At 49.2% G+C, this 26356-nt stretch overlaps 12 protein-coding genes across 12 annotated transcripts; 5 read left to right on the top strand and 7 right to left on the bottom strand.

Annotated features, from left to right (window-relative positions):
- Positions 1-468: 468 nt before the first annotated feature.
- Positions 469-1272, top strand: ALT_2363 (putative allergen; the record flags this gene model as incomplete). Its single annotated transcript, XM_033563652.2, has 1 exon — positions 469-1272. The coding sequence occupies one exon, from the start codon at positions 469-471 to the stop codon at positions 1270-1272; it is 804 nt and encodes a 267-aa protein (XP_033419543.2).
- A 551-nt stretch (positions 1273-1823) lies between these two features.
- ALT_2362 (SDR family oxidoreductase) lies at positions 1824-2766 on the top strand (the record flags this gene model as incomplete). Its single annotated transcript, XM_033563653.2, has 3 exons — positions 1824-2104; positions 2157-2338; positions 2387-2766. 3 exons carry the CDS (start codon positions 1824-1826, stop codon positions 2764-2766), a joined length of 843 nt encoding a protein of 280 aa, XP_033419544.2.
- Positions 2767-2977: 211 nt separating this feature from the next.
- Positions 2978-3394, bottom strand: ALT_2361 (uncharacterized protein; the record flags this gene model as incomplete). Its single annotated transcript, XM_033563654.2, has 1 exon — positions 2978-3394. One exon carries the CDS (start codon positions 3392-3394, stop codon positions 2978-2980), a length of 417 nt encoding a protein of 138 aa, XP_033419545.2.
- A 3147-nt stretch (positions 3395-6541) lies between these two features.
- On the top strand, positions 6542-7351 carry ALT_2360 (A4/G1 family peptidase; the record flags this gene model as incomplete). The annotated part of the gene is made up of 1 exon (XM_033563655.2): positions 6542-7351. The coding sequence occupies one exon, from the start codon at positions 6542-6544 to the stop codon at positions 7349-7351; it is 810 nt and encodes a 269-aa protein (XP_033419546.1).
- A 2646-nt stretch (positions 7352-9997) lies between these two features.
- Positions 9998-11792, bottom strand: ALT_2359 (putative metalloreductase Fre8; the record flags this gene model as incomplete). The annotated part of the gene is made up of 2 exons (XM_089599321.1): positions 9998-11319; positions 11378-11792. 2 exons carry the CDS (start codon positions 11790-11792, stop codon positions 9998-10000), a joined length of 1737 nt encoding a protein of 578 aa, XP_089456467.1.
- A 583-nt stretch (positions 11793-12375) lies between these two features.
- On the bottom strand, positions 12376-12651 carry ALT_2358 (uncharacterized protein; the record flags this gene model as incomplete). Its single annotated transcript, XM_033563657.1, has 1 exon — positions 12376-12651. One exon carries the CDS (start codon positions 12649-12651, stop codon positions 12376-12378), a length of 276 nt encoding a protein of 91 aa, XP_033419548.1.
- Positions 12652-13336: 685 nt separating this feature from the next.
- Positions 13337-14014, top strand: ALT_2357 (YbhB/YbcL family Raf kinase inhibitor-like protein; the record flags this gene model as incomplete). Its single annotated transcript, XM_089599320.1, has 3 exons — positions 13337-13522; positions 13590-13768; positions 13822-14014. The coding sequence occupies 3 exons, from the start codon at positions 13337-13339 to the stop codon at positions 14012-14014; spliced, it is 558 nt and encodes a 185-aa protein (XP_089456466.1).
- Positions 14015-14226: 212 nt separating this feature from the next.
- Positions 14227-16205, bottom strand: ALT_2356 (inorganic phosphate transporter; the record flags this gene model as incomplete). The annotated part of the gene is made up of 6 exons (XM_033563659.2): positions 14227-14429; positions 14485-14639; positions 14689-14772; positions 14827-15490; positions 15539-15966; positions 16030-16205. The coding sequence occupies 6 exons, from the start codon at positions 16203-16205 to the stop codon at positions 14227-14229; spliced, it is 1710 nt and encodes a 569-aa protein (XP_033419550.2).
- A 676-nt stretch (positions 16206-16881) lies between these two features.
- On the bottom strand, positions 16882-17463 carry ALT_2355 (uncharacterized protein; the record flags this gene model as incomplete). Its single annotated transcript, XM_033563660.2, has 3 exons — positions 16882-17007; positions 17109-17287; positions 17382-17463. The coding sequence occupies 3 exons, from the start codon at positions 17461-17463 to the stop codon at positions 16882-16884; spliced, it is 387 nt and encodes a 128-aa protein (XP_033419551.2).
- Positions 17464-18124: 661 nt separating this feature from the next.
- ALT_2354 (phosphomannomutase) lies at positions 18125-19774 on the bottom strand (the record flags this gene model as incomplete). Its single annotated transcript, XM_033563661.2, has 1 exon — positions 18125-19774. One exon carries the CDS (start codon positions 19772-19774, stop codon positions 18125-18127), a length of 1650 nt encoding a protein of 549 aa, XP_033419552.2.
- Positions 19775-20298: 524 nt separating this feature from the next.
- On the bottom strand, positions 20299-21292 carry ALT_2353 (putative catechol dioxygenase; the record flags this gene model as incomplete). Its single annotated transcript, XM_033563662.2, has 2 exons — positions 20299-20983; positions 21042-21292. 2 exons carry the CDS (start codon positions 21290-21292, stop codon positions 20299-20301), a joined length of 936 nt encoding a protein of 311 aa, XP_033419553.1.
- A 3004-nt stretch (positions 21293-24296) lies between these two features.
- ALT_2352 (uncharacterized protein) lies at positions 24297-24671 on the top strand (the record flags this gene model as incomplete). Its single annotated transcript, XM_033563663.2, has 1 exon — positions 24297-24671. One exon carries the CDS (start codon positions 24297-24299, stop codon positions 24669-24671), a length of 375 nt encoding a protein of 124 aa, XP_033419554.2.
- Positions 24672-26356: the final 1685 nt, after the last annotated feature.

Genomic DNA, 26356 nt, shown 5'->3' with positions numbered 1-26356 from the left:
AGCACACGACCGCGTGGATCTAGACCATGGCATCACCTTTGTCGGAACCCCAGTCCCATCAAGTTGTCCATGCTGACGCATTCCCCGATCCATCTTCCTCGATTCCAAGGCTCTATCCAAAAGTTCAACCTCCTGAACCAGGGAAAATGGCATCCACCAGCGCCGTGGGTGTTCGAGAACACAGATTCGACTTACAAACAGTGGGGTGGCGGCCACCAAATTTTGTTTTCACAATGTTATAAAAGGGCCCGAGAGGGACCCTTTTGGACTCTTCCCTCATCCACCGCAATCCTTAACCGTGTCTATACACGCTTTCATTCCTTCATTCTTTTTGGCTTCATACTTCAGACGCTCTCTTCGAGTTATTACTTCGTTGTTGCTCCAGTCAGTAACGACACTGCCAATCCTTCGGACTTCTACTACAACTATCTGAAGCACGCTTGACGCGACATCCACTCTCTCTTCAAAATGCAGTTCACCAAGTCTCTCCTGCTGCTGGCAGCCCTCACCTCCAGCTCTCTGGCCCGTCTGCAAGGCCACGAGCGCCGTCAGTACGCCCCCTCGGCCTCCTCCACAGTCACTCCCTCTTCCTCTTCCTCCTCCGCCGGCGGCAGCTCCGCCTGGACTGGCACCCCAGCCGGGGGCTCCTACTCCACCGCTGGCTTCGGCAGCCGCACCTCCAACAGCGGCAGCGGCGAGACCTACGCCGGCAACGTCGGCAACCCATGGGGTAGCAACATTATCGAGGTCTCCGCCGACTCCGCCTCCAACTACAAGAACGTTGCCCAGATCAGCGGCCAGAACAGCGAGCCCTGGACCGTCGTCTTCTGGAACAAGATCGGCCCCGATGGCCAGATGACCGGCTGGTACGGCAACGCCGCTCTGACCCTCACCCTCAACGCCGGCGAGACCAAGTACGTCGCCTTCGACGACGACACCAACGGCGGCTTTGCGGCCGCTGCAGGCAGTATCCCCACGGACTCGAACGGCGGGTATGCGTCCACCTGGGGCGAGTTCGATTTCACCAGCGCCGAGAACGGCGGCTGGTCTGGTTTCGATGTCTCTGCCATCCAGGCGCAGAATGCGGGCATGACCGTGCAGGGTATGAAGATCTGTGATGCGCTGGGTGGCACTTGCTCTAGCATCACTCCTAATGCGGCGTCCGTTAACAATGCCTATACCTCTGCCGAGGCGGCTCTTGGAGGTATCGGCGGAAACCTCTCTGGTGGTGGTCCCGTTCGCCTGGCTGTTACCATTGACTACAGTGGTTAAGTTTGGATCGTTGGACTATGATGAACATGGAAAGCAAATATAGAAAATCAGATAGATCGAATACGGTTGCTTTGATAGCGACTATAGACGAATCACACTCGTTTACACCCATTTACATTATTGGTTTGCCAAGCATGTAGAAAATAGGCCATAAGTCCTAGTATCTTTTGATTCATTAATTGGATTGGCTATACCAACGTAATCATCCGTCCAAAGTCCGATAGTATGGCTGATACCCGGCGTATAATCAGAATGCCGAAAATCATCGGCTTTCGCCATGCCAAGACCTGTGGCCACCACAGTATCTCCGATGGACTAGGCGTCATCGCTTTTGATTCTACATATTGGTATACTCATCATAGCTAATATTGATCATATCACCGATATTACCTACAGCCATATCTCCGATGTAAACTTCCTGTCGTCATCCTCTGTAGCACCAGCGAGGTATAAATTCCTCAATAAACCCTGGACACTGCTTGCCCATCAGTCTTCAAGACAACCCCAACGCAACTACAATATAAACATTTGGATCTCTCAGGAACATTAAAATGGCTCAAGTTTGGCTCATCACCGGCTGCTCCTCCGGCTTCGGCAGCGAGTTCGTCACTCAAGCCCTTTCCCGCGGTGACAAAGTCATCGCGACAGCCCGCACCGTCGCCAAGGTCGCCCATCTCCGCGACGCTGGTGCTGCAATCATGCAGCTAGACGTGACAGCCTCCCAGGAAGAACTGAACCAAAAGGCCTCTGATGCGATCGCTATCTACGGGAAAGTTGATGTTCTCGTGAACAATGCGGCATACACGCAGTTCGGCACATTAGAGGACATGAAGTAAGTCTCTGACTCTATGCACAGGAATGAAATTAACCAGTCTTCCGTACAGCCCTGGAGATTACCTCTCCCAGTTCACCACCAATGTCTTCGGAACGATCAACGTCACCAGAGCCTTCCTGCCGCATTTTCGTAAACGCAGGGAAGGCGTGATTGTTAACATCGGCTCGATGGCCGCGTGGGAGACGTACCCTGCCGTTGGGGCGTACTGCGCCTCCAAGGCTGCGCTCCGCTGTAAGCTCATCGTGGTACTAAGAATTTAAGTCCATGCTGACAAAACAGATGCAACGGAGGCTCTCGATCAAGAAACTGCTGCTCTCGGAATCAAGACGCTCTTGGTTGAGCCCGGCCAGTTCCGAACCGAGCTGCTGAGCGCCAAGAATAGCATGTTCGCAGAGACTAAATTCCCCGAGTATCGGGAGTTGACCGAGGCTTCGTTCAAGTCGTTCCGCGAGGCGAACGGGAGGCAGAGAGGTGACCCCAAGAAAGGCGTTGCGCGTATCATTGATGTGGTCAAGGGGGAGAACGCGGCCAAGGGGAAAGAGTGGCCAAAGGAGCTGGCGCTGGGCGCGGATGCGGTGGCGGCCATTCGGAAGAAGTGTCAGGACACTTTGAAGAAGCTGGAAGAGTGGGAGGAGTTCTCTTATGGGACGGATATCTAGTCTCGTTTGCGTGTGCGACTGATTTCAGTCCTTGGATGTGATAGGGATGGACTTGTTGGTATGGAGACTGGAAAGGCGTTTGAATGAGAAGAACCCATATGTATGGCGACGTTCTGAAGCGCAAAATACTTGAGAACGCAGCCCCACGGCCGCATGCGCCATATAAGGCTCTGCTCAATAGAACATCAAGTCCATGAATACGGATCGTCCTTCAATCATCCATAGCCTCGAGACACGCATCCATCATCCGATCGATGGCCTCAGCGCGTTCCGTAACAGTAATATACTCCCTCTCTGCGAGTTTGCTCAAGGCGTCACCGACCCAGTGCTGACAGTTCCAGTCCAGGTCCAGCGGCCCATTCTTGATCAGTGTTTTTGCGACAGTGGACTGGATGGGTCCTGAGCCGATCACTTCTGAAATATCGGCCACAGGCACCACTTTTGCGAGCGACCCCACAGCAGAAGGATCCTTGTTCTTGATTTGAGCATATTCGAACATTCCCTGAGTGCCTAGGATGTGCATGATGAAACTTTGGTTGTCGGGCAGCTTCAGGTACAAAGCGGTGTGGCGGTATTCATGGTAGTCCAGAGGTTCGCCTTTATAGACGAGGACATAGAGTTTGAACATTTGGAATGTTAAGGGAGAGTTATTCAAAGGCTCTTCCTATACGATGCCACGGGACTTCTCCAGAGGTGCAGGGGAAAATATCAACACAGCTGTGATGCTTTGCGACCCATCAACCTTACCTAAGCGCCTATCGGTGGGGCAGCGGCAGACTCTTCAACCAATCACACAACATTTCGTGGCAATGATGTTGTTCCTTTCAAACTCTGATCTTCAACCTCATTATAATATCATAGTATAGGACATCACAATGAGCTCTACTCTTATTGATACTACTAACACTACTCAGGATCTCAATGATATGGAATATATGTTAGACTGTGGGAATGGGACTCGAATTAACCTAATATTTCTGACCCGCGATATATACTGAAACCAACAAATCGCACAGTAATTTATATATCGAAAATCTTCATCTGGCCTTAACACGGCTAGTACTCTTGGATATCCTTCTCATGTGCACAAATCGCAGATGGTACATGGTATAATGACTGGCTTTTGAAAGCCCTCATCAGTCTCTGTTGCATCTCTGTTTCTGCTTTAGCATGACATCCTAAGACTGCCATCCTCGACCCATGTGCAACGCTCGCTGCATGGCACAGTCAATAGATCCAGGATATCCTAATGCAGTCCAGTCCCCCAGCCACCGATAACATTGACAGACCATCAGCAGCTAATTAGTCACCATCGCAAATTAGCCCTGTCCAGCGCAACATGTCATCCCAGGCCCTACCCCAGTCGAGACTGAACCGTTGGTGACAACATCAAATATCGCATCCCTCTAGCTCGGACAGACGGTGTCGGATATATCTTACCAGTTGATTGTCAATCATGCATCAGATGTGCAGATCATCCGTTGCAGCCCCCAAGATCGCCAAGATCTCGTCTTCTAAGACATGGTTAATGACGATCTCGGCGTCGAGGTTTGTAGATCATGTACTTAACGTGCCTGGCGACTATCTACGCTGCAGTCATAGGGAGGCCCATATAATTGTCCAGGTGGAAGTATATAACTAGCAGCGTGAGGCTTACTGGATGCTGTTATATATACCATGGCTGTTAAGACAAGCTTGATAACCTATTAAACTGTACAGTATATTTTTATTCGGAAGTGACAAAGCTTGAATGAGGATGGATCCGGATATCAAGATAATAGAGCTTTTGCCATTCCAGGTATTCCAACAGTCATTAGCCGAGAAGCAGACAACTTACTATTGGAATCATTGGTGGCTATACATTGGTTACAGTTAGGATCTTCAAGTGGAGCGGCAGCTGCCATACAACAGCAACACATGGAAATGGAGCCATGGTCAGTACCTCTCCTGTACATTGGTTACTGGTTTCTAAACACTACTTCTCATCGATAATGCCTAGAAAAGCTCTATCAAAGTCAAAGCCCGAAGTAAGAAAAGATGTAATCAATGACAATGAGGGCTGGATCTATCCCAAGACAAACGAAATAATCTTTCGGCATGATTTTGTAGCAGAACAGATGCATCATTTATTGGAGGGACAAGAGGTACTCTAGAGGAATCAATCCACGATCTGTTTGTCTTTATACTATCCAACCACCATCCTAGCAGTGGATATTGTCTCTTATCTGCTGGTATGGTGTACTTCTTGTCTTATGCAGTCAGTACTTATCACTTCCACAACAGAGAGCATATATGCCGCGAATAATAATAATAACGACTGCCTCAGTTTTGAAACCACATCCTCAGAATATCCAAGCGGAATGTAATACTACTCCTCAGATAGTCCTTGGTAGCTAGAAGTACGCGTGATAAGGTTTATTCTTCGCGTTTCTACGACAATCTGCAATGTCCCGGATATCCGGAGAAAGACAGCACGCATAGGGTGTCGATACTCAATACCTGCCATCAATAATGGTCGTTGATAAGAAGACTGGGGTGAAGAAAGGATACCCCCGCTCGGTCATCTGGCGCCATCGTTTGCATTATCTCTGCAGAAATGAATATCAAATTAATCTAAACTGATAGAGTACTCCCCCTTTTCCACGGAACGTTACATCGACCATCTGCCGCTGACAATAGCCTAATCTACTTAGTCTCTTGACCATATTCGCCTGGCTCACCCACCAAGCTTATAATTCGCCAAGATGCTTGACCAAAGCTTGGTGTACCGCGCCATCTAGACGCCAACTCTCTTAGTCTCCGCCACAGTAGCATCTGACCACCTTTTTCTAGCCCCTTTGGATACTAGAGGCACGCCGCGTCGCTAACTCCGCAGTAACTTACTCGTGCCCTGTTGACGTTCTATCTTGACTATCACTAGCATTCAGTATATTAATCCTCCTATCCGAGCACTCCGAGCACCGTCGGAGGTCCGTTTATCTACCGAAAAAGCGAATTTGGCAGAACTGTTGAAGATTGCGCGATAGGCTGGTGATGAAGGACCGCACAGCACGTATCTACACAGAGCCTTCAATTAGAATCTTGGTCTCATTGGCGTGCACATACCTCTCTACGTTGTTGCTTAGAGTTCTTGGCAATGCTTGACTCTTACGGCAATGATCGCCAAGTCATGGTGGATATGACCTGGTTCCAATGACCCACTGTTATCAATCCTCTGATGAATTTCGGGAGGGGTAGACATTCTGCACGAAGAGGCCAATCAAGATCCTCAGAGAAGCGATATTCTGAGCTTATTTGGTCCAGATGCATCTAGTTCTTTGCTCTTCGGGCACTCTCGTCCGGCACTCCTATCGCGAGGCAAGAAGATCTCCTCTGGACTTGCTGAATTTGCACCTCAACCAACTTTCGGGGGACGGCGAAATGGCAGTGCGGGCGCAATTCTCACGGAGAATATGCCAAATCCGACCACTAGATGTGAATCAGATGCTATTCTCCATCGGTCTCCGGTCCTTCTCCTCACCTCATGGTAGAGCGGAGACGCTTAGATCCTAATTGCTTAGTTTGAGATGTCGAGCGATAAGGCGTCTTGTGCAGGAGTCGTTCTACCACAGAGATATGGAATGCGTGGTCCGGTGCTCAAGTATAAATTGAAGCTGAATTCCCCGTCCAAAATGTCTAGCAGCTCAGGCAAGACTCGCAGGTTCTTGACTACCATCAGCCCTCAAGCTCATACTCGACAGCAATACTCTCTTCCTCACCAGTCATCGTCACCACCATGAAGTTCACTTCTGTCCTCGCCTCCGGCTTGCTCGCCACGGCTGCCATTGCTGCTCCCCTGACAGAACAGCGTCAGGCCCGCCACGCCCGTCGTACGGCCCGCAACTCCAACAGATCGAGCCACCCTCCCTACAAGCCCGGCACCTCCGAGGTTATCAAGCTCAGCAACACCACTCAGGTCGAATACAGCTCCAACTGGGCTGGTGCCGTCCTCATCGGCTCAGGCTACACGGCCGTGACCGGCGAGTTCGTCGTCCCTACCCCCCGCGCCCCAAGCGGTGGCTCTTCCAACGAGCAGTACTGCGCCTCCGCCTGGGTCGGTATCGACGGTGACACCTGCAGCTCCGCCATCCTGCAAACCGGCGTCGACTTCTGCATCCAGGGCGGCTCTGTCTCCTTCGACGCCTGGTACGAGTGGTACCCCGACTACGCGTACGACTTCAGCGGCATCTCCATCTCCGCTGGCGACACGATCAGGGTCACCGTTGATGCGACCAGCAAGACCGCTGGCACGGCGACTGTCGAGAACGTGACCAAGGGCAAGACTGTCACTCACACCTTCACTGGTGGTGTGGACGGCAACCTGTGCGAGTACAATGCCGAGTGGATCGTCGAGGACTTTGAGTCCAACGGGTCTCTGGTGCCGTTTGCTAACTTCGGCACTGTCACCTTCACCGGTGCTCAGGCTACCCATGGCAGTTCCACTGTTGGTCCTTCTGGTGCCACTATTCTGGATATCGAGCAGAACGGCCAGGTTTTGACTTCGGTTTCTTCTTCCAGCAGCTCTGTCACTGTCAAGTACGTCTAAGGGCTGTTGCTGTGAATGAGCCCAACGCTCTGGGATAATGATGAATATAAGTGTTTTGATGAGAGACGAATGGCGGAGTGAAGGGGGAACGAGGGGAAAATACCTGTAGTGAGCCTGAGGTAAACCTGCTTAGTTTCTTCAATATATCATATTTTCTCTCCTGCTTCATACATATTTATCAGTCTTGATATGGATGGGAAAATCCTATCGAAGAAAAAATCAGGTCACGACCTGTTCTGAAGACTCTCCGTCCATCATTTCTGTCGAGCAGTTTGATTCCGTCTGGCCGAGATGCTTTACCATAACGCTACCCCGCTTCCTCTATCCCATCGAGCACGACAATGTGCATAGGCAGATAACAAACTAGTGCATACTTTTGTTTGCTTCCAGCAAGGCCAGTGATATTCAGGACTAGTGTATCCAACTTTGACATTTTTCAATGTAGGGCACCTTTGTTCAGTTGTGAGGCATTGTTCCAGGTCAATGTGATTTTATAGCGCAGCACATGTCCATGAATAGGAAATTATCTATAACAGGGTTTAACTTTGACAATATTTTCCTCTTGGGACGTATCTTTTATGTCTTGAATGCTTCCCCTTGATATCGCCGATTTATTGTGGGATATGACGTTTCTGCTCCGTATTCGAGGTCATGGTCTTCTCAAGATACAAGGGAACCAGAGTCTGATGCCGACGACGACATTTCCGAAACACACGTTGCGGAATCGATCAACTCCGAAAATGAGACATGGGAAGAGGGTAGACATTACGAAGATCCTGAATATCGCGTCTTTGCCGAAGCAGCCAGATTGGCTGTCTCCATGCAAGGGAGCCCCGTGCAAAGGCTAACGCCAAGTTCTACGGAAGAGTCTTCCGGGGGACTCTGGGACTGGTGTGTTGTGATGTGACACTACAGGAGATGGATTGAGCCTGTGAGTTACAAGTGTGTACCTGAGATTCATGCCTCATTCTCATCTTTTTTTGTTTCTCAAAGAATGTCTTAAGAATGATCCGTCCGACGAAGTTCGTAAATCATTAGTTAGTTGCCAACGGACGGGATCAAGATCATGTCTGGTATGTATGTGTCAGTTATACATTGGGATACTTAGCCGTGTACATATCCACTGCGTTTAAGAGGACTTAATCATTAATAATAATCTCCATCTCAATTATATTCGCCATGAGACGGAGCCTTTCAACAGAGCTCTGAAGACCCGACCTCCTGCAATCTTTCGTCAACGATCTCTGTACATCACACCACATATCATAAGTGCAGTTCGATCGTAATTCCGTCAAGATATTCCCTTGGCCATTGACGCTTCATTATTCATTCCTATCCATGAGTTCAGCTACGTCGCGCGTATGCGGTAGCTCTGAAGGCGGTCCATTACGACTGCGCACATAGGCGCCGCCCTTGTCGTCTGACACTACTGTGGCTGGCGGTACTTGTGTTCGCATTGCCCGTCTTGCTCTTCGTTCAAAGACCGCCCAAGTCAGTGCCATCAACGCAATGACTCCCAGCGGAACTCCCACTCCAGCTCCAATCGCAGTGTCATGACAAGATCGCGTCGCCGTAACCGTGGAAGAGGGTGCCGTTGTAGCTGACGATGAGGAAACATTGCTCAAAAGAGCCACACCGGTTAGCGCGTGACCCGTTGGGATCTGGAAGCTATCCATTCCTTCTGGACAGATGACATCCGTCCCATTTGTGATAGGAGTGCCGCAGCAATATGTCGCTATACCGTTCTCGTAGGTGAGATTAATTATGGAGCAACCCCCGCCCCGATTCATATCCTCTGCGAGATATCTCGATCAGAACTGACTAGATAATGTGCTTAATGAGAGGTGTGCCTACTGCAATACTGCGGACATCCATCGCCCCAATTTTTGTCTGTGCAACTCCCTCGACCCGCCACGTAAGGCTGATGGGCAACGTTCAGACAAAGTCCATTGGACATGCATATATCCCCGGAGGTGCAACATCCAGTTGCTTCATCGGAGGAGCAAGGGACGTCACTCGATGGATTACCATTAGGAAAATAACATTGTCGCGTTGAATTTGCCATGGTTGCTGGGCCGTTAAGAACACCAAGGATTGAAAAGGATCGAGGTTGGATTGACTGAAAGGTGGGGTGTGCGTCCTTATCGTTCCTGGTCTCACCCCTGTTCTCTAGTACAGGAGACCAACGGCGCGCGAGGCTGAGACAGGTTGGTGAGGCCATAACCCCTGCAGATTTAGTGGCTTATGCGGGCGAACCTCGGCGGTTATTGTTGATGATTTCTACCACATCCAATCAGGCGCAATCAAGGCCCGTCGGGGCTAGGATGTGACGGGCCCTGGGGTTGGCAACTATCCCATATATATCATAGTGGCCTCTTGGTAATATTCCCCTTACGGAAAGTGAGTAGTAAGCGCCGCGTAAGAACATGGAATGGCTGTTTACGATAAAATGAGACGTTATGTCATATCCAATTAGACTATTGAGGCTCCAGCCGTAGATTATCAAATCCTTCTTAGCTGCATCGTCCTCCAGGACACAATGTAAAAGTATACAGATGTATAGAGGATTGTAAATGGACAGTCCAACTCATGTAAACAAAAGATTTGAGTTGCTTGTCATGACCAACTCCCTCCTTCCATTTGGAATCACCACCCGAAGGCTTCAGCATGCCACCAGACCTCTCGTCCTTCCCGCACATACCTGCCAATACTTTCCCGTAATACCCTCCCCATCCCTGGTGGTCCACAAAAGAGCACCGCTACGCGCTCATCAGACTCGCCGAGGACATCATCCACAGTTTTGCCCAGGTCAGGCCGTCCCGTTTCCGCAGATGACCATACAACTGGTCTCGGCGCTTGCAACTCCTCCAACTCAACACTCTCATCCGGCGAAGGCTTTTGTCTGCGCATATGATAGGACTGAGTCAGATATACTTTGACGTTCTCATCTTGCGTCAAGGCCTGCCCATCCGCCAACCCCATTATCCACGCCGCTTCTTCCAGCGACTTCATGGACCAGACAAATGTAATCCTATCTTGTCCCTTGCCCTCCGCTTCAACTTGCTCCTTCAGTTCACGGTAGACCGGCAAAGCAAAAGTCGCCCCGACTCCACCCGCCACAACAAGGATCCGATCATACTCCCTTCCTAGCTTTGCAAACCGTGGGATCCTCCCAAAAGGTCCGTAGATCTCAACCAGACTTGGCTTCTCCACCGAATCTGCCAGAGCATCTAAGGCTCTGGTCGTAGGACCATCTTGCACCCGCGCAACGAGGGTGATCTCATTATTCTCCGAGACATTCGCGACAGTAAATGGATTTCGAAGGAACATGTTCTGTATGAGCGGGGATTTAATCTTCAACGCTGTTTCCGCGTGCAACGATAAGTAGACGTGTTGGCCTGGCGCTGCTCGGAACCTTTGTACTTTCGATGCGGGAATAGGAATCTGGACCCTGATTAGGTTCGTCCGCGGGATTCGGGAGATGGTCGCGTATGCTGCGATGGTGTCTAGACGGTTGAGGAGGGATAGAATGGTAACAGCCAGTGTCTCAATAATGTACCAGTGTAGAGACTTTGCGTGAAAGACGAGAAAGGTAAGGAGGAGGGATGCAAGAATCGAGTGCGTGATGTAGAATAACCGATAGTTGCGACAACGGACGGCCTCAGTGCTGGTGCTCAGCATGGCGAAAAGGGACATGAATGATATGATGCCAAGGATGATGTTAAGCGAAGTGAGATGCTCTTGCAGCGTTGCCGTTTGGATGAAGTAGTTCAGGTACAATGTCACATGGACAACGATCAGAAGGAATATCAGTCTGCCGGATATCCGGTGCCATGGTAGCAGTCTCTCATACGAAGTGTTGAAAAGCAATGCTAATGGATTGTATCGAGATTTGACAGCAAGGACGAAATGTGTGGGCAATTGCGCCACAGCCACTATGCCAAAGCGCTTAGTCATATGAAGATAGTCTGAATAGTGTTAGATTAATTGTAGAACATGGGTGAAAGTGGATGAATTACAACTCACCAGTTCCTGTCTGATGTATGCACAACGTGAGCAACCATAGCGCCCATGCTGCGCCAAAAATCCAATGCTGCCTTGCACCCCAGCCGGGAGCGACTTCATCTTCGAGCCACCACAGTATCGACCGCCATCGCCTCACAAAATTCCCAGGACTCGAAGTCCTTGAGTCTGCTGGACGAGTAACTGCACTATATCCGTCTCTCCGAGTCGAGCGGAGATAGACCCAATGCCCTAATCGAAACAGCCAAAAGCACAAAATCGGTATGAAGACGGACAGCTGAGAGTATAACCCGTATCGGTCGAGAAGCTCTCGTCTCTGAGACTTTTCCTCTGCGCTGAGTTTAACTATGCGATAAGGCCAACCCATGGCTGGGGGAGTCTTACGCGTCGCAGCGATGAGGAAAGATGACTTGATCATCCCTGTGGGGAATCGCCAAGTTATCAATCTGGATCCCCTTGCACCCACGGAGAATGGTAAAGCCGGTTGCAGTGGTTGAGATGATTGGCTGAACTCTTGCTGTCTCCGTCAGCAATCCAATCTCTGTGCCTTGATTGGTCTGACTAGAATATGCAATCCGGGATCCACAGGAACGATAAATTTTAATCTGATAAGCTCTTTGGAAATCAATCAGACATGGCTCATGAAATAGGGCCTTGGTATTGATAAGGTGTGTTATAATCCAGGGCGTCCTGAATAAGATATTAACCTTTACACCAGAAATGGCCTGATGTGCAATTGTGCTATCCATCAGCTTATATAGACAAAAAAGTCCAGTGTATACCAGAGCAGCTGACTAGAAATCAGGTTATAATAATAAAGCATGAAAATAGCAGCTACAGTACTTTAACCAGACAATAAAGAATAGGACTCATTAAATAGGGCATTGGACTTATAAACTATAAGCGCCATTTGAAAGAATAAATCTCAGTTTAAACCCTAATTGATACAGTCAGGTATTCAGCCTATCATCACCCAGATGACTAGACAGTAGCGTACCTGATCACCGCCATTGCCCAGCATCTTCAACACCCTTTGCAACTCGGTTCGCTCCATCTTCAACGCCCGTCCCGACACTTCCCAACGCATCTCCAACAGGCTTGCCTGCACTTCCGGTTGCACTTGTGATGGTGTCACCGACTCCTCGAGCGGCTGCACCAGTTACTCCGCCAACAGTGCGAGAGACGCCGCCGACAGTATTTCCCAGAGTGGAGGTGACGAATTTCGCGGCGCCAGTGACGCCGGTGTCTTGGGAGGAGGAGAAGTTGTTGTTTGGCATGGTGATTAGCTTTGATTGATTTGATTTGTAGTCTTGTAGTAGAACAGATAAGTAGCAGGTTTCAAATTTATAGACAGAGAAGGTATGTTTCACTGGTAGTTGTTGTGGTGTCTGGATATAGGACATGAGGAAGTTATATATTGAAGCGTACACAAATGACGTCATATCTTACATAGCACAACGGTAACAATGATGGATGTGGCGGTGTGTTCTTTAGTTATTGCAACCCATTTGCTCAATATTGCTATATATCTTCATTCAAGTACACAAGCCATGAACATTAAAGTGAATGGTGTAGGTAGGAAGATAGAGCTGTTATATGAATCCTATGCGAAGGGATTGTGTTGGAGTGACTCTCTTATCAGAGTTTAAGACAACCTTATATGTAAATTATGCATAGCTTCATGCATATCGTCAAAAAGATTAAGACATACTGTGGTACATTCATACATTACTAAGGAGTACTTATGAAGAATCCAAATATACAGTAGATGGAGCAGACAAAGTTCTCCATAGATACCCCGCACACCATGTATCACCAAAATTGCCCAAGACGGCGCATCCTGTATTTTTCCGCCAGTCACATCTCCCATCTCTAATCCACAAGCATACGACCGACTATATATCATTGCAACCCTGCCATTCAGCACCATGTCCTCAAGAATCAACCCCATTGCCGACCAAGATGTCTCTCGAATCCCACACCCAGCAGCTCACGCAATCGCTCGCCCAAGCCAACCTCACCCCCGGCTTACTCCCTTTCCTCCCCGCAGACTTCAAACCCACCATCCAGCTCCACGTCTCATTCAACGATAAACCCGTTTCCTTGGGGAATCTCTTCCGCGCAAGTGAATGCAAGACAGCTCCAACTGTATCCTTTTCCAAAGAGGTAGATATACTCCGCCAACAGCACCGACGCAATCTAACCGGGATAACAGGAGAATAACCAACCCTCTTCAACAAGCTATACCCTCCTCCTAGTTGACCCCGACGCGCCTACACCCGACGACCCCAAATTCGCCTTCTGGAGACACTGGGTCGTCTCGGGATTGAAGGCCGCGGAGGCGGACAGCGGCACCGCATTGACGGAATATTTGGGTCCTGGGCCGAAAGATGAGTGAGTTTTAGTATTTTTGCTGATTGGGATAACGGATAAAGCTAATGGTGCAGTTCACGCCCGCACCGGTATCTATTCCTGCTATTCCGAGAGCCCGCGGGGTTCGCGCTGACGAAGGAGGATGTTGGCGGAGAGGAATTTATTGCGAGGCGGTCATTTAAGGTTGCAGAATGGGTTGAGAGGCACGGGTTGGAGTTGGTTGGGGTGAATTGGATGTTGGGGGCTGGGGATGGATGGACAGAGTGAGATTTGGGTACTGATATGCACAGACACGAAGCGGTATTCACAGTGGTAGACTGCGTGGTAGAGAACATATATTAGAGTACAATTTTATGTCACTTCATAGGTATCACTGGACTAAAGTCCCTATTATCATTAAATGAAGCATAAATGCCGTTGAGTGGTATTGTCAATCTCGTCACCTCCCCCCAATCTAGGTAGCCTTCTTTCTGAACTCTTTAGTAGGTCAATCCCCAGCGAGGGGCATTGATGATGATTCCCATGAGACAGCCGGAAATGATTCCAGACACAGGGAGGGTAATAATCCAGCCAAAGTAGATCCATGCAATCATGCGCCAGTTGATGGTTCTCCAAGTGCCGTTGCACAGACCCACACCGACTGTGGCACCAGAGATACACTGGGTGGTAGAGACAGGGAGTTCTGCAAATTGTTAGCACTATGATCGCTAAAGGAGTAACCCGGTGATATAACATACTCAGTCTGGTGGCCATGATGACGGTAATGGCAGAGCCCAGCTCCATGGAGAAGCCGCGGGATGGAGAGTGCAGAGTGATTCTATTACCCAGGTTGCGCATGATGTTGTAGCCGTAGGTCCACAGACCGATGACGATGGCAGCACCTCCGAAAGCCCTAAGAATGATTAGAGATGCTAGTAGGGAGGCGAAGGGTGGATACTCACAGGATCCAGTAAGGAACAGGGCTCTTGGACTTGAGTTGGTTGGTCGACCAGACATAGTAAATGGTGGCATAAGGGCCAACGGCGCTGGATAAATCTGTCAGCAGGTGTTCAACAGGAGGAATATGCCAGAATACATACTTGGAGACATCGTTGGCACCGTGAGTGAAAGAAGCAGTAGAAGCAGTCATGACCTGGAGGAAGGAGTACATGTATTCGGCCTTGTTGTCGTAATGGCGCGCATGGGCGTGGACCATCTCCAAGTCACCAGAGAGAATGTTGCGCTTTTTCTGCAGATCGACAACATCTTGATCGATACCGCGGAAGAAGAAGCGACGGAACTGCCAGAAGAGGACGGCGGGGCTGAAGGCTGCTCCTTCAGGGCGAGGGCCGATGAGAGTAAACTTGGGCTCTTCGACCTCGGCAGAAGCAGCAACAACCTGGCCCTCCTTGTCTCCCTCGCCCACGGCAGGCTCGCTCTCCTCATCGGAAGGTCCGGCTCTCTCAATGTTAGCACGTTCGCGCTCCAGCTCCTCTAGGGTCTTGTGGCCCTTGTAGTAGTCCTGCACGGTCTTGTAGCCCTCAGGAGCAGGGGGCACTTCGCCGCGACGTAGAACAAGAGGACCCATGAAGAGATGGTACCACTTCAGCTGCCAATCCTCCTTGATCAACCTCCTGTAGAGCCACGGGAGGAAGAAGACGGCGACAAGAAGCGCGACGGCAGCACCAACGCCGATGATCACACCGGTAGTCTCCGAATCAGTGAGCGTGATTCTGCTGGAACCACCCTTCCACACGATAAGCACTGTGCCAGTCAGTATCGTCAAGCATCATACTACGGCGGGGGACCTACTGGTGAGCAAAGCAGAGGTGATGCCAAAGTAAATGGGAATGGAGATGAAAGCCTTCAGAACCGAGTTCTTACGCTCCATGACTCCGTACTTTGTGAAGAGGAAGATGATGGCACCGAAGGCACCGGACAGAAGAGGCGCAATGATCCAGGCAAGGAAGACCTGGACAACACCGGAGTTGATGTCTCCTCCCCACCACTTGATGCCATCGGATCCCAGAGCAGCAATGCCCATACCGATCACTCCGCCCATGATGGAGTGAGTGGTCGAGACCGGCATACCGAAACGGGTGGCGATGGTGAGGTAGATGGAAGACGAGGTGACAGCGCAGACCATACCCAGCATCAGCAGGGCTGGGTTCTTCTCGAAGGCCTTGACGTCGACGATCTTGGTTCGGATGGTATCTGCGACACGAGCACCTACACCAATACTATAGCGGAATCGTTAGTATCCTCCAAATGGTTATATGATACCTGTACCGGAGCAGACATACCTTCCACTGAATTCCATGATAGTAGCCAGGACCATGGCCTGCCAGTACTTCAATGAGCGAGACGACACCGAGGTCGCCCATGAGTTGGCGACATCATTAGCACCGATGTTGTATGCATCGAGGAAGGCAAAGATAGTGCCGAGAGCGAACAGGTAATCGAACTGATGGAGGGCCATCTTGTCGATGCAAGGATGGATAACCTATATTTTTTTCTTACAACTTGCAGGTAAGATCATCCCTATGCGTAGTACTGGAGCGTGCATGGTGCTTATATAGTAAACATACAACAGCCCTCGGCATCAGCAGAAGCCATTCCAGAAAACCATAAAACGCGCGAGAGGCGTTCGAACTAGATCCAAGGCAGTCCAGATCCCTTCGCTAATTTTTCACATTGACCTCCAGCTCGCAGGAATCTGCCTCGTTATCTCGTGAGCAATGACACCGCAGTCAGTTGACAGGCTCTCTGGCTGTCTCTCTGCTTCTTCCTGACTCTTGGCGGCCCTCGGCCAAGACCTCCTCCAGCCCTCCGTCAGAAAGCTTGTTTGGCCAATCACAGATCCACCTGATGGAACGTGGTCTGCGACCCAGCTTACTCTGACTTCAGTCCAATCTATTCTGATGTCTTGGATTCTTGGCACTTCCGCTGCTGAATGTTTATGGCGATGCTGCCGGGCGACAGGCCACTCGGGGATGCGCCAGGCCATTCGTAACTGACGTAGGTTGACTGGCCACATGGCGCAGTGATACGACCATATGCGTCTGCATTTCGCTACAATGTCTTGGAAGTTGGATCTTGGAGGTTTAACAGTGCCACAAGCCATTCAAGTCATGAAATTCGTTAAATGAGACTATTCATTCGGATTCTGAGCATTCACCCCCCTCCTGAGACCGAGGCACCTCTTTCACTGAGCTCCTCAGCGTCTTCACCTCCTGCTCAAGACTCTGAATATATTCCACAGCCGTTTCAATCAGCTCAACCTGCAGTAGAGTCGACACAGTCAGCAATTACCAGGTGTTCCACCCCTTAATCCCCAGCTTCAGTAGACAGCAACCCCTGCAGGAGTTCAAAGCACACGCACCTTTGTCCCAGACAACCCCCTGGGGCCAGAACCAACGCCACCAGCGTGTAGTACCCGAGCCATCTGCTCTAGCGCCGCCTTTAGCCGATCTCGTTGATTCTTCTGCGAGATAGCATGTCGTTTGCGTCTGGAATCGACCTGGCCTGATGCACCCTCGGGGAATGTGATCAACACACCCTCTGTACTCCGTAGAAAATGGGTCAGTCCATCCCAAAGGAACCACCAAGGCGAAGAAGTTGGAATTGCCCGATCCTTTTGACTGAAATTACTAACCTCCCTTTGGCCGGAGCTCGATGAACCGAGGTGGAGGCCTTGCGGCTGTGCTCGAATAAGAGGATGGGGGGCTCGGCGACATGGTGTGCTGGTGGTCGAATGGCTGAATTTCGTGGTGTCTCGTGCCGTTGTCTCCGTGGAGTCCGGGTCGGTATATATATTTGGTCTGAGGTGTGCTAGGGGAGTAATAACTCCGCTCGATAAGGACTGTCATATCGAGTAATACCGTAGACGTAGTCTTGGCCTGGTAAGACATGGATTCCCGTGTCGGTTCTATCTGGTACAAAGGGAGGTTATTGTCGTAATTAGCCTCAGTTCATCATGCTCTGGCCGTTTGCCTCTCCATTGCGATCCCTAACACTACCTACCTTTATGGTTATGGTCTTCCGATCAATTTACCTTGACTAATGCCGTATACAGGCTATAAGGACATAGATAAGTTTCTCTGAGTCCAAGAACCCTAGCCACCAGTCTCCCAACCGTCATGTATTCTTCATTCTCAATGACTGTATTAGAATCTCTATGCTTATTCTAATGTTGCACTCGGCGTGGTGGAAGGTTCCTGTTCCGGTTGAGCTACAGTCAGGCAGAGCACACGCTTTGACTCCCGAAGGGTTGTCATCTACTACTATTTACGGTGTACAGTCCGCCCAGATGAAATCTGCCATATATGTCTAGTCGTATTTACGACACTTAATGATCATATATCGTAAGCAACTATCTCAACACAACGAGGAATGCCGCTACGCCTGAACCAACCGCTCCAGCTTCCGTAGCAAACCATCCGGTTCAGTCACCCCCTCCACCGCAATCTGATCCGCACGCTCCTGTGTATCCGCCACAGCATAGATTCGAAGCTCGTCCGCATTCCCCGAAGGCCGAAAATGAGCGACATCGCCATTCTGGAAGATGACGCGCACCCCATCCGTGTAATCTATACGAGAGATTGATGAAAACCCATGTCGCGCAGAGAAAATCCCTTCCAGCTCTTGACGGATCCGATGGGACTGCTCTTCCGCAGTCTGTGCTCCGCCCTCACGCAGCGAGAAGCGGTCGATGATTTTCATGCTCGTGGCACGAGGGAAGTTCCTGATCAGGGCAGCACGGCTGGAACGTTTGGGGAGTGTAGTAAAGAGCGCCGGCAGGGCCATTTGCCGGCTTTGCGCTGCAAACAGGGCACAGAGGAGCGGCAGGACCGCATCGCGCGTCGGGAGCGCAGTGAGCATCTTGCCGTTGCGCTCGATATCAGAGCCCGTCAGAAAGCCGCCGTTGGCTTCCCATCCGCAGACGCGCTGGCGGCCTTTGGCCACGGCGCTCTGCATCCCGGCGATCACGTACGGACTGCCGATCTTGGTTTTCGGCTCGAGAGCGCCGGCTAGAGGGCCGCGGTCTATGGCGTCGTTGGTGCTGATTGGGACCACGACAGAGTCGGCTTGGAGGAACTCGGCGACGATCATGCCTAGCAGGTCGCCGCCGAAGAAACGGAGTCTGTTGCCCTCCGGGGCGAGGAGGAGCGGGCGGTCGCTGTCTCCGTCTGTTGAGACGACCGCGTTGAATGTCTGGCCTGTGCTATCGTACAGATTCTGGACGGTGTTGAGTTGCGCCTCGTCGATGGCTTCGGTGTCTATCGGGACAAAGGTCTCGCTGCGACCGGCGGGAGTGGCCTCCGCACCAAGCTTCTCCAAGATCTCAACCACAACATCGCGACCGACGGCAGAATGCTGGTACACGAGAATCTTCATGCCCTTGAGTGATTCGCCTTGGAAGAAGTCAAGGTAGCGCTGGATATAGGCAACTCTACCCTCGGGCGCAACGGGAGGAAGATCTGATGGGGACTCGCGAAGCATGCCTTGTTCATTGAACAGAGAATCGGCAAAGGGCTGAGAGAGGAGCTCTTCGCGCACAACTTCGACCACATCGTTGATGGGCTGTTCGTCCTTCTTGAGGAGCTCTCCTTTGGAGGTATTGAGCTTGTAGCCGTTACGATCAAACGGGATGTGGCTCCCCGTTACCATGATACTTCCCTTGCCCTTTTGGAGAGCAAAGAAGGTGAGTGCAGGCGTAGGAATAGCCCCGAGATTGATCGGGTGCATGCCTCCATCTTTCAAGGCTTGCACGACCGCTTGACACAGACCACCGCGGTGGTTCTCTACATAGCCAGTGGAGCTGGGTCGAAGGTCGTGAGCAAAATAGAAGTCGTCGCCTTCGCGGATGCCTCCTTCTGAGACCTGCAATGACTGCAAATAGCGGATCTCTGCGAGAACATTTGTGTAGATCTCGAGCTGCGTCAAGTCAACCACCTTGCCCCTCCGACCACTAGTGCCAAATTTGAGGGGCTGCGGTTTATATGCCAGGTGCAAGCGCAGGGCGTCGGATGGGGAAGTAGACGACATCCTAGATAAAAATAGAATTTCGACTGTAGTGCGATGGAGATTTGGCAAACAAAATATGGCAACTTTGATCAAATGGAATCGATAAACAAAGGGTGTAATGATCGGTGAGGAGAATATAAGAACAGCTCATGCCAAGCTGTCAACTCAGCTTGGTGTTGTGCCTGAGGCAGCAATCGACTAGGAGTGTTGCCCCAGGCATCACTCCTCAGGTGAATCCGTCTGTCTCGTAGTACGAACTCGATACTAGTCACAATAAATAGTGGAGGACGAGATAAGTCGAGGTCCAAAGAAATGAGAACGGGAATCTATTCAGCTGTAATAATCGCTGCTATGCTAATAACTAAACACCCAGGAATCATGCGAACAAGAGTATCAAACAATAATATGTACAGCGGTAAGGTATGGAAAACAGGAATTCAGACCACACCGTCTAGGAGAAGTCGGATTGCTCTGGCGATGCCGGCGCCACGATGTTTTCTACAGTAGAGAAATTGAAAAGATGCATCAATCATTCAGACACCTCGTCATAGCTTTTGGCCCTTGTTAAAGCGCTCGAAGGACGAAACAGGGGGAGCAGAGTTGGGATTAGGGTGGTGAATCTTTAGAGCCATCTTAACGTTGTACTCGAGGTCGAGCTCGGCCTTGGGGTCGTCGGTCTTGGGTTTGAAATCAACGACAAGGTCATCCTTGACGGCGAAGACCGAGTCGATGTCGAGATGCGGGTCGTCGCTGGGGTAGATCTGGTTGATGATGGTGGCGTAGTCGGGGTGGGTGATCATGAGGTGAATGTGGGCGGGCCGCATGGGAGAGCGATCCATGAGATTGAGGAGCACACCGGCCGGACCGTCGGTGGGCAGAGAGTAAGGGGTAGGGCGGTAGCAGTACCAGTAGAACTCGCCCTTCTCGTTCGATCGGAACTTGCCGCGGAGGTTGTTCTCGCTCTGGTTGGGGTCTTGGAAGTCGTACTGGCCGTTGGCGGAGGCTTGCCAGATGTCGAGGACTGCGCCGACGATGGGCTTTCCAGTCTCCATGTCTGTCAGGACACCGTGCATGAAGGTGACCTTACCATTGGGGTTGGGGTCCTGGATGATGCTGTCGCCGAGATTGCGGAAGGGAGCGTTGGGCGACCAGAATGGCCCGAGAATGACGTTGGAGGTGGGAGTCAGCCCCTCGTCAGTGACGATTTTGTTGGCGATCTCATCGACAAGTCTATTTAGTCGTTAGCATTGATTGTTTTAACCTTTGATGGTTGCGTCGCTGTACTTACGATTCAAGACCGATAACATCGCAAATGCGGTGGCACTCGTTGCGCACGGGAGTGCTGATCTTGCCGATAGAGTTGATGAACTCGACTCCGAGCATCCACTCGGCGGGAGTAAGCTCGACCTCACGAGCAAAGTCGTGGATGTGCTTGATCAGAGACCCCAAGACGACGCGAGCGCGCTCAGGGGTTCTGGGTCCCATAGAGTTGATCACATAGGGAGTGAAGTTGGGGTCGAATTGGCGCTTGGGCGACATTGTGTATTTGTGTGTATGAAGATGGGTCGAAATGACACGACTGGAGGATTTGCGAGAAAGACTAAATTGTCTATGGTGGATGATTGACGAAGAAATTAGAGAGAGACATCACTGCTCTTATAATCATTTCAATATGTGTGGTGAATCTGGATACTGAGGAGGTCAGATGGCGACGGCAAATACGGTCGGCTCCTAGACCATGGGTTTATGAGGGGCCCCGCCTTGCGTCGGGGTCAGATAAATAGCAGGCACGGTTGCTACATGCCGAGAGATTTAAGAACATATTGATTGCATGACTCCACCATTCTGGCAACTGTCAAATCTAAGGACCGACCGTCGGTCGCCAGCAGATCCTAAGAATTGATCAGCCGAGTCAATTGGCACTTCTGGCAGATATGCATTTCCGTCTCCTCCACTGGCCTGAGAAGGCAGGCCGGCACAAGGCTCCCCACGCCGGCGATCGGTTATGGAAGGGCAACCGGCGCGGGGGGATTCGATGGCTGCAAACAGCTTACTAAACATCCATCTAGCTGGGAACGGGAATCGGATATTCAAAGTAGCCGCACTGTGCTGCCGGAGTAGATCTTACCCGCGGGCAAAAAAATCAAGAGGCAGAATTCCACGTGACTCAGACTTTGCGTTTATTCTTCCAATTCCTGCTTTGCCATTGGCTCATCACAATTTACATCATGCGATTTCTCTGTATTCCCTGAGGCTGACGATAATAATTCCTCTTTGCGCTTATCCTGTCGCATGATTCGGCAGTATCCTAGAAAAGTTTACGCTGCCGGGGGATAGATAATAGCATATTGCTAGAGTATCTTTGGTCAGCAGCAAAATCGCATGTGGAAAAGCCCTACTTCCAAGCCTCTTTCTTTCACCGTGCTCAACCCTAGTGCTCTTGTCAACGTTTAAATTTAATGTTAAGCTCCCTACTCCTTATTCCTCTTATCCAAGGCTCAAATGAATGCCAAAGCTATGCTTCAGTTTAACTAGCACAAACCTATTAGCTTCGACACCATATCAGCCTCCTGCCCGTATCTAAGTCGAGAGGCGCATTCAATACTACTTGGGTTCAGGATCCCTTACACAATTTCTTTTGTATGAGTAGGCGTGCTGGTGTTGCGATAGACTCATGGGAGACTCATGTGACATGGATGCCATAGTACATATTATGGCCATAAACCACTAATCATGCATGCTGTTTCTATCAACTAGTGAACTAGGCCTTTAAGTGTCATGGTTAATCATAATTCACTCTGCCTGCTTCATCTTTATTATCTGAGTTTGTAAGCTGGCAATAATATGCTGGGAAAGCTAAACTTGATCTACATGGAGGTCATTATATCAGTGTTCTTTATCATTCCACATCCAACAATCTGTTAGACTAAGTTTCTTTCATGTTGGTCTAAGCCACTGTCTGAGGACCGCTGCATGGAGGGCACTTAGTTGACCAGCCCCTTGGTCAGCTTGGAGCGCAGCAGCCCTGTTCCATGATATCCCAAGCCTATTATCCCTCCGACTGGGCATGTTGGAGTTGGATATTTGGGCTTAGATATACAAAGAATTTTATATTCAATATTGAGGATGCATTAGCAGTTGAAGGGGAATCTTGAGAGGGGCTGGTATAAGAAGTTGCATTCTAGGTTTATGCTTGCCTAACTCCTTAACCAGCACAGTCTGGCACTTGTCCACCAGCTCTATGACATTGTGTGACACCACCACTAACTTACTGACAAGCAATGTCTATAAAATGATATCAGTGTACTGCTAAGAACTGCCAGTACAGTTCTTTCCTTATGATTATATTTAGTTAGCTGCAGAACCGCCGTCTGCTTCATATAACTACTCCTTGATTATTTGTAAGCCCTAGTGAGACATCTCATTAGGAAGTAGTATTATTATACTAGACTTTACAAGATAATGACATCACGGACAGCATCTGAAAAGCAAATTCAGGTCAGTAAAATCCAGTATAGAACTTCTAAAGAGGGTCAAACATAATTATACTTCCATGCTAACTTTGTCACTCTTTAGGCATCACAAACCCATCCATTTCAGCACTAGCTATAATAGACAAATGAACACATAGGTTCAGTTAACTACATCATTAGTTAACATTATGTGTAGTAACTCTGTGCTTGATGAAAGAAAAGTAACAGGGAATTTTTGGGCCCAGTTTAACTTTAGTTGCTACCACAAGTCAACTTACATTGCCATGCTTGGTAAGGAAACAACTAGAATATCTATGCTTTAGCTACCTATGGTCATAATATGGCTAGATATTATAGTCGCCTTACCCCATACTTTCCAATAAGCTTACTGCACTTACCTAGGTCTAGGCTGCCCACTAATGATGTGGGGCCCAGATCCTGATATTAGGAAACTTGGGCCCTATATATTCATACACAGAGATTAGGGGAGACCGGTCGAATCCAATCAATCTGTCTCTGATTGCAACAAACTGTGCATTTGTGTTTGCTATTTTACTCTTATGCAATGATGATTATCTTGAAGTCGTACTTCTCAATACGACCGCTGCAAACGGATAAGAGCCACTTACTAAAGTCAATCTACGAACCCAGATATTACGGAACCATGGAACACCAGCCCCATGATATCAATGACTAGGCTAAATTTGGAAACACAATGGTATTCAACTTAAGTGAGAGGCAATATATGAGAGCACCAGTATGGAGCGACTCCCAATTTCAGAAAAGTAGGGACTGCATGACAAAGAGATGATTTCGACCTAGGCTGTCTAGACCAATCTACTCGACATACGGTTGAATGTCCATAGAAAACATTGCTCTGCGCCCCCTTGATCTCCTGATGTGCAATGGATCAAGATGGTGAAGGATCAGTAGTTATGACCACGCATTACCTCACAGAAAATATTTCCTGCAACCTAGAGCGCTATAAAAGAGAAGGGGGTTCGTCCTATCCTTCAGGACAAGCCCTAATTTCTGCTTAGGGAGAAATTGACAGACAGATCCAAATCAAAATGAAGATCTCTATGAACATTGCACTTGCGCTTGCCTTCCTTACCTCCTCTCTCTCAGCTACCGCCTCCGCTGAGGCTCCCCTTGTGACTGTCCAACTTGCCAATGACCAGTCCGGTGCCTATGCGAATGTGGCTGTTCGAGCAGATGGTGTCAAACATACCGTCGAATCACTCTGGGGCAAAACAGCACTTGCACGCAATGGTGTTGTTTATGCATCAAGCACCCAGCTCACAGCATTCCAGCAGAATACTGCCTGCAGAATTTTCCGACCAGGCATAGATGTGACACTAAATGCATGGCATACTTGGTCCTGGTTGGATGCTGGTAAGGTGGTGGATTTGGACGGAGCTTCCTTGGTCTGCAAAGAAGCATGATTATATCCTAGTTGGATGGGACTTTTTACGGACTAATGGTTGAAACTTTTGATCTTATTCAGCTGCCTATTTTTCATGCTGGAGACTATGACAAAAAGCAAGATTTATGTGATGTAATTCAAGTTATTATGTCAACTCATCTTTGCATGTTATCAATAATAGCAATCGGGGAAGCTCTTAATCTATATTGATTCACAGATCCCTTATGCGCCGAATAATGATCTTTATATGCTTTGTCTTCTCGAGATTATTATACAAGGGACGCTATCTTGACATATCAAACAGACACAAAAACACATCAGATACTTAACAAATTCCTAATGGATCAAACCTCAGACCGGCTGAAGATATATTCAGAACCAGATACACCAGAGCTTTTGTATTGTGCTCTCACAGATTAATGCTATAGCTGCCATGACATTTATTCATTATAACACTGAAACTTAGCGCTAGACTTGTTCTACAAGCAGTTACTGTGGCGCTAAAGAAGACTTATATAGGTTAATTATATATAATAGGCGGTCTAAAAATCGAACTTAAATCCATAAAAAATGCGCCAACATAGGAATGTTCTGAAGTAACACAAGCATGACTGAACTAAACACCTCCAAAAACATTGTGCTTGCTGAGCCCATTGAAGAATCCTCAGAGTTTAAGCCTTCAAAGGCAGCACAGTCAGGGCCGAAGTTGTATCATTTTCGAACAGAAAAATAGGTCGTAGTGTCTGTTGTGTGGACACTCACCCTTCAAATGGCCTTCTTCTTCACCTACATGGGCTCGTGGTTAGCTTCCTTCACAAATTCCACAATCAACTTACAATAGAAGCAGAACACATCGTTGCAGCATTCGGACACTTTATGGTCACTCTCATGACCTGGAGAATATAATGTCAGTATCAGACGCAGATGTTTTTGTGCTTCTGGTTACAAACATTTACCGCAAGGTTCGTCACATGTATCTTCCCAATGTCCAGGCCACCCGCAGTTTCGACACCTGCCTTCCACTTGCCGGCGATATGTACCCTTCTCGAACGCTTTAGAAACCTGACGAGGCTTAAGCTTGTATGCCCGCGTCTTTTGGATTCGATACGCCTTCCCGGGTTTATTTTCTCCGTATCGCTTGAACTGCGATAAGGGCAACGTCTTCTTCAAACCCTGAAACTGTTCTGAAATGGTAGTGCTGATCATTTCTCTCATTTTCGACATGTCAATGTTATGGTCTTTGATTCTCAGGCCGCGTGACCGTTGCCTGGGGTTCATCATTCAGCCAAATCTCATCATTGTAACTAACGGAAAAGAACAAAAAGGAAAGAGGGCAATGAGGAATAAAACTAGAGAACCCACGTGAACTGCAGTATCTTTTCAAACCGACCAATAATCTTGCTAAGGGACTCAACTTCAGACTGCAATATATGCAATTTCGGCTATTCATCCAGGCACTTGAAAGTCCGAGAAAAGAATTACCCCGACGATTCTTATGACGCTGAAATGTCTCTTTGATTTGTCTCATCTCACCGTATAAGTTCGTACATTTTTCCTCCAGGAAGACGTAAAGCTCTTTGTGCATTTTAGGGATATCTTCATGAGATGACGCTCCTTTAAACCCATCCAATAACTTTTGCAAGCCAAAGTCCAGCTTCTCCATATAGCTCTCATTCTGTAGCAACTGATTCATCTCACTGATAC

Source organism: Aspergillus lentulus (genome assembly GCF_001445615.1).
Source record: "Aspergillus lentulus DNA, contig: Alt04, strain: IFM 54703, whole genome shotgun sequence".
NCBI lineage: Eukaryota > Fungi > Ascomycota > Eurotiomycetes > Eurotiales > Aspergillaceae > Aspergillus > Aspergillus lentulus.
Note: the sequence above shows the minus strand (reverse complement) of the source record. Positions and strands in the feature narration are given on the sequence as shown.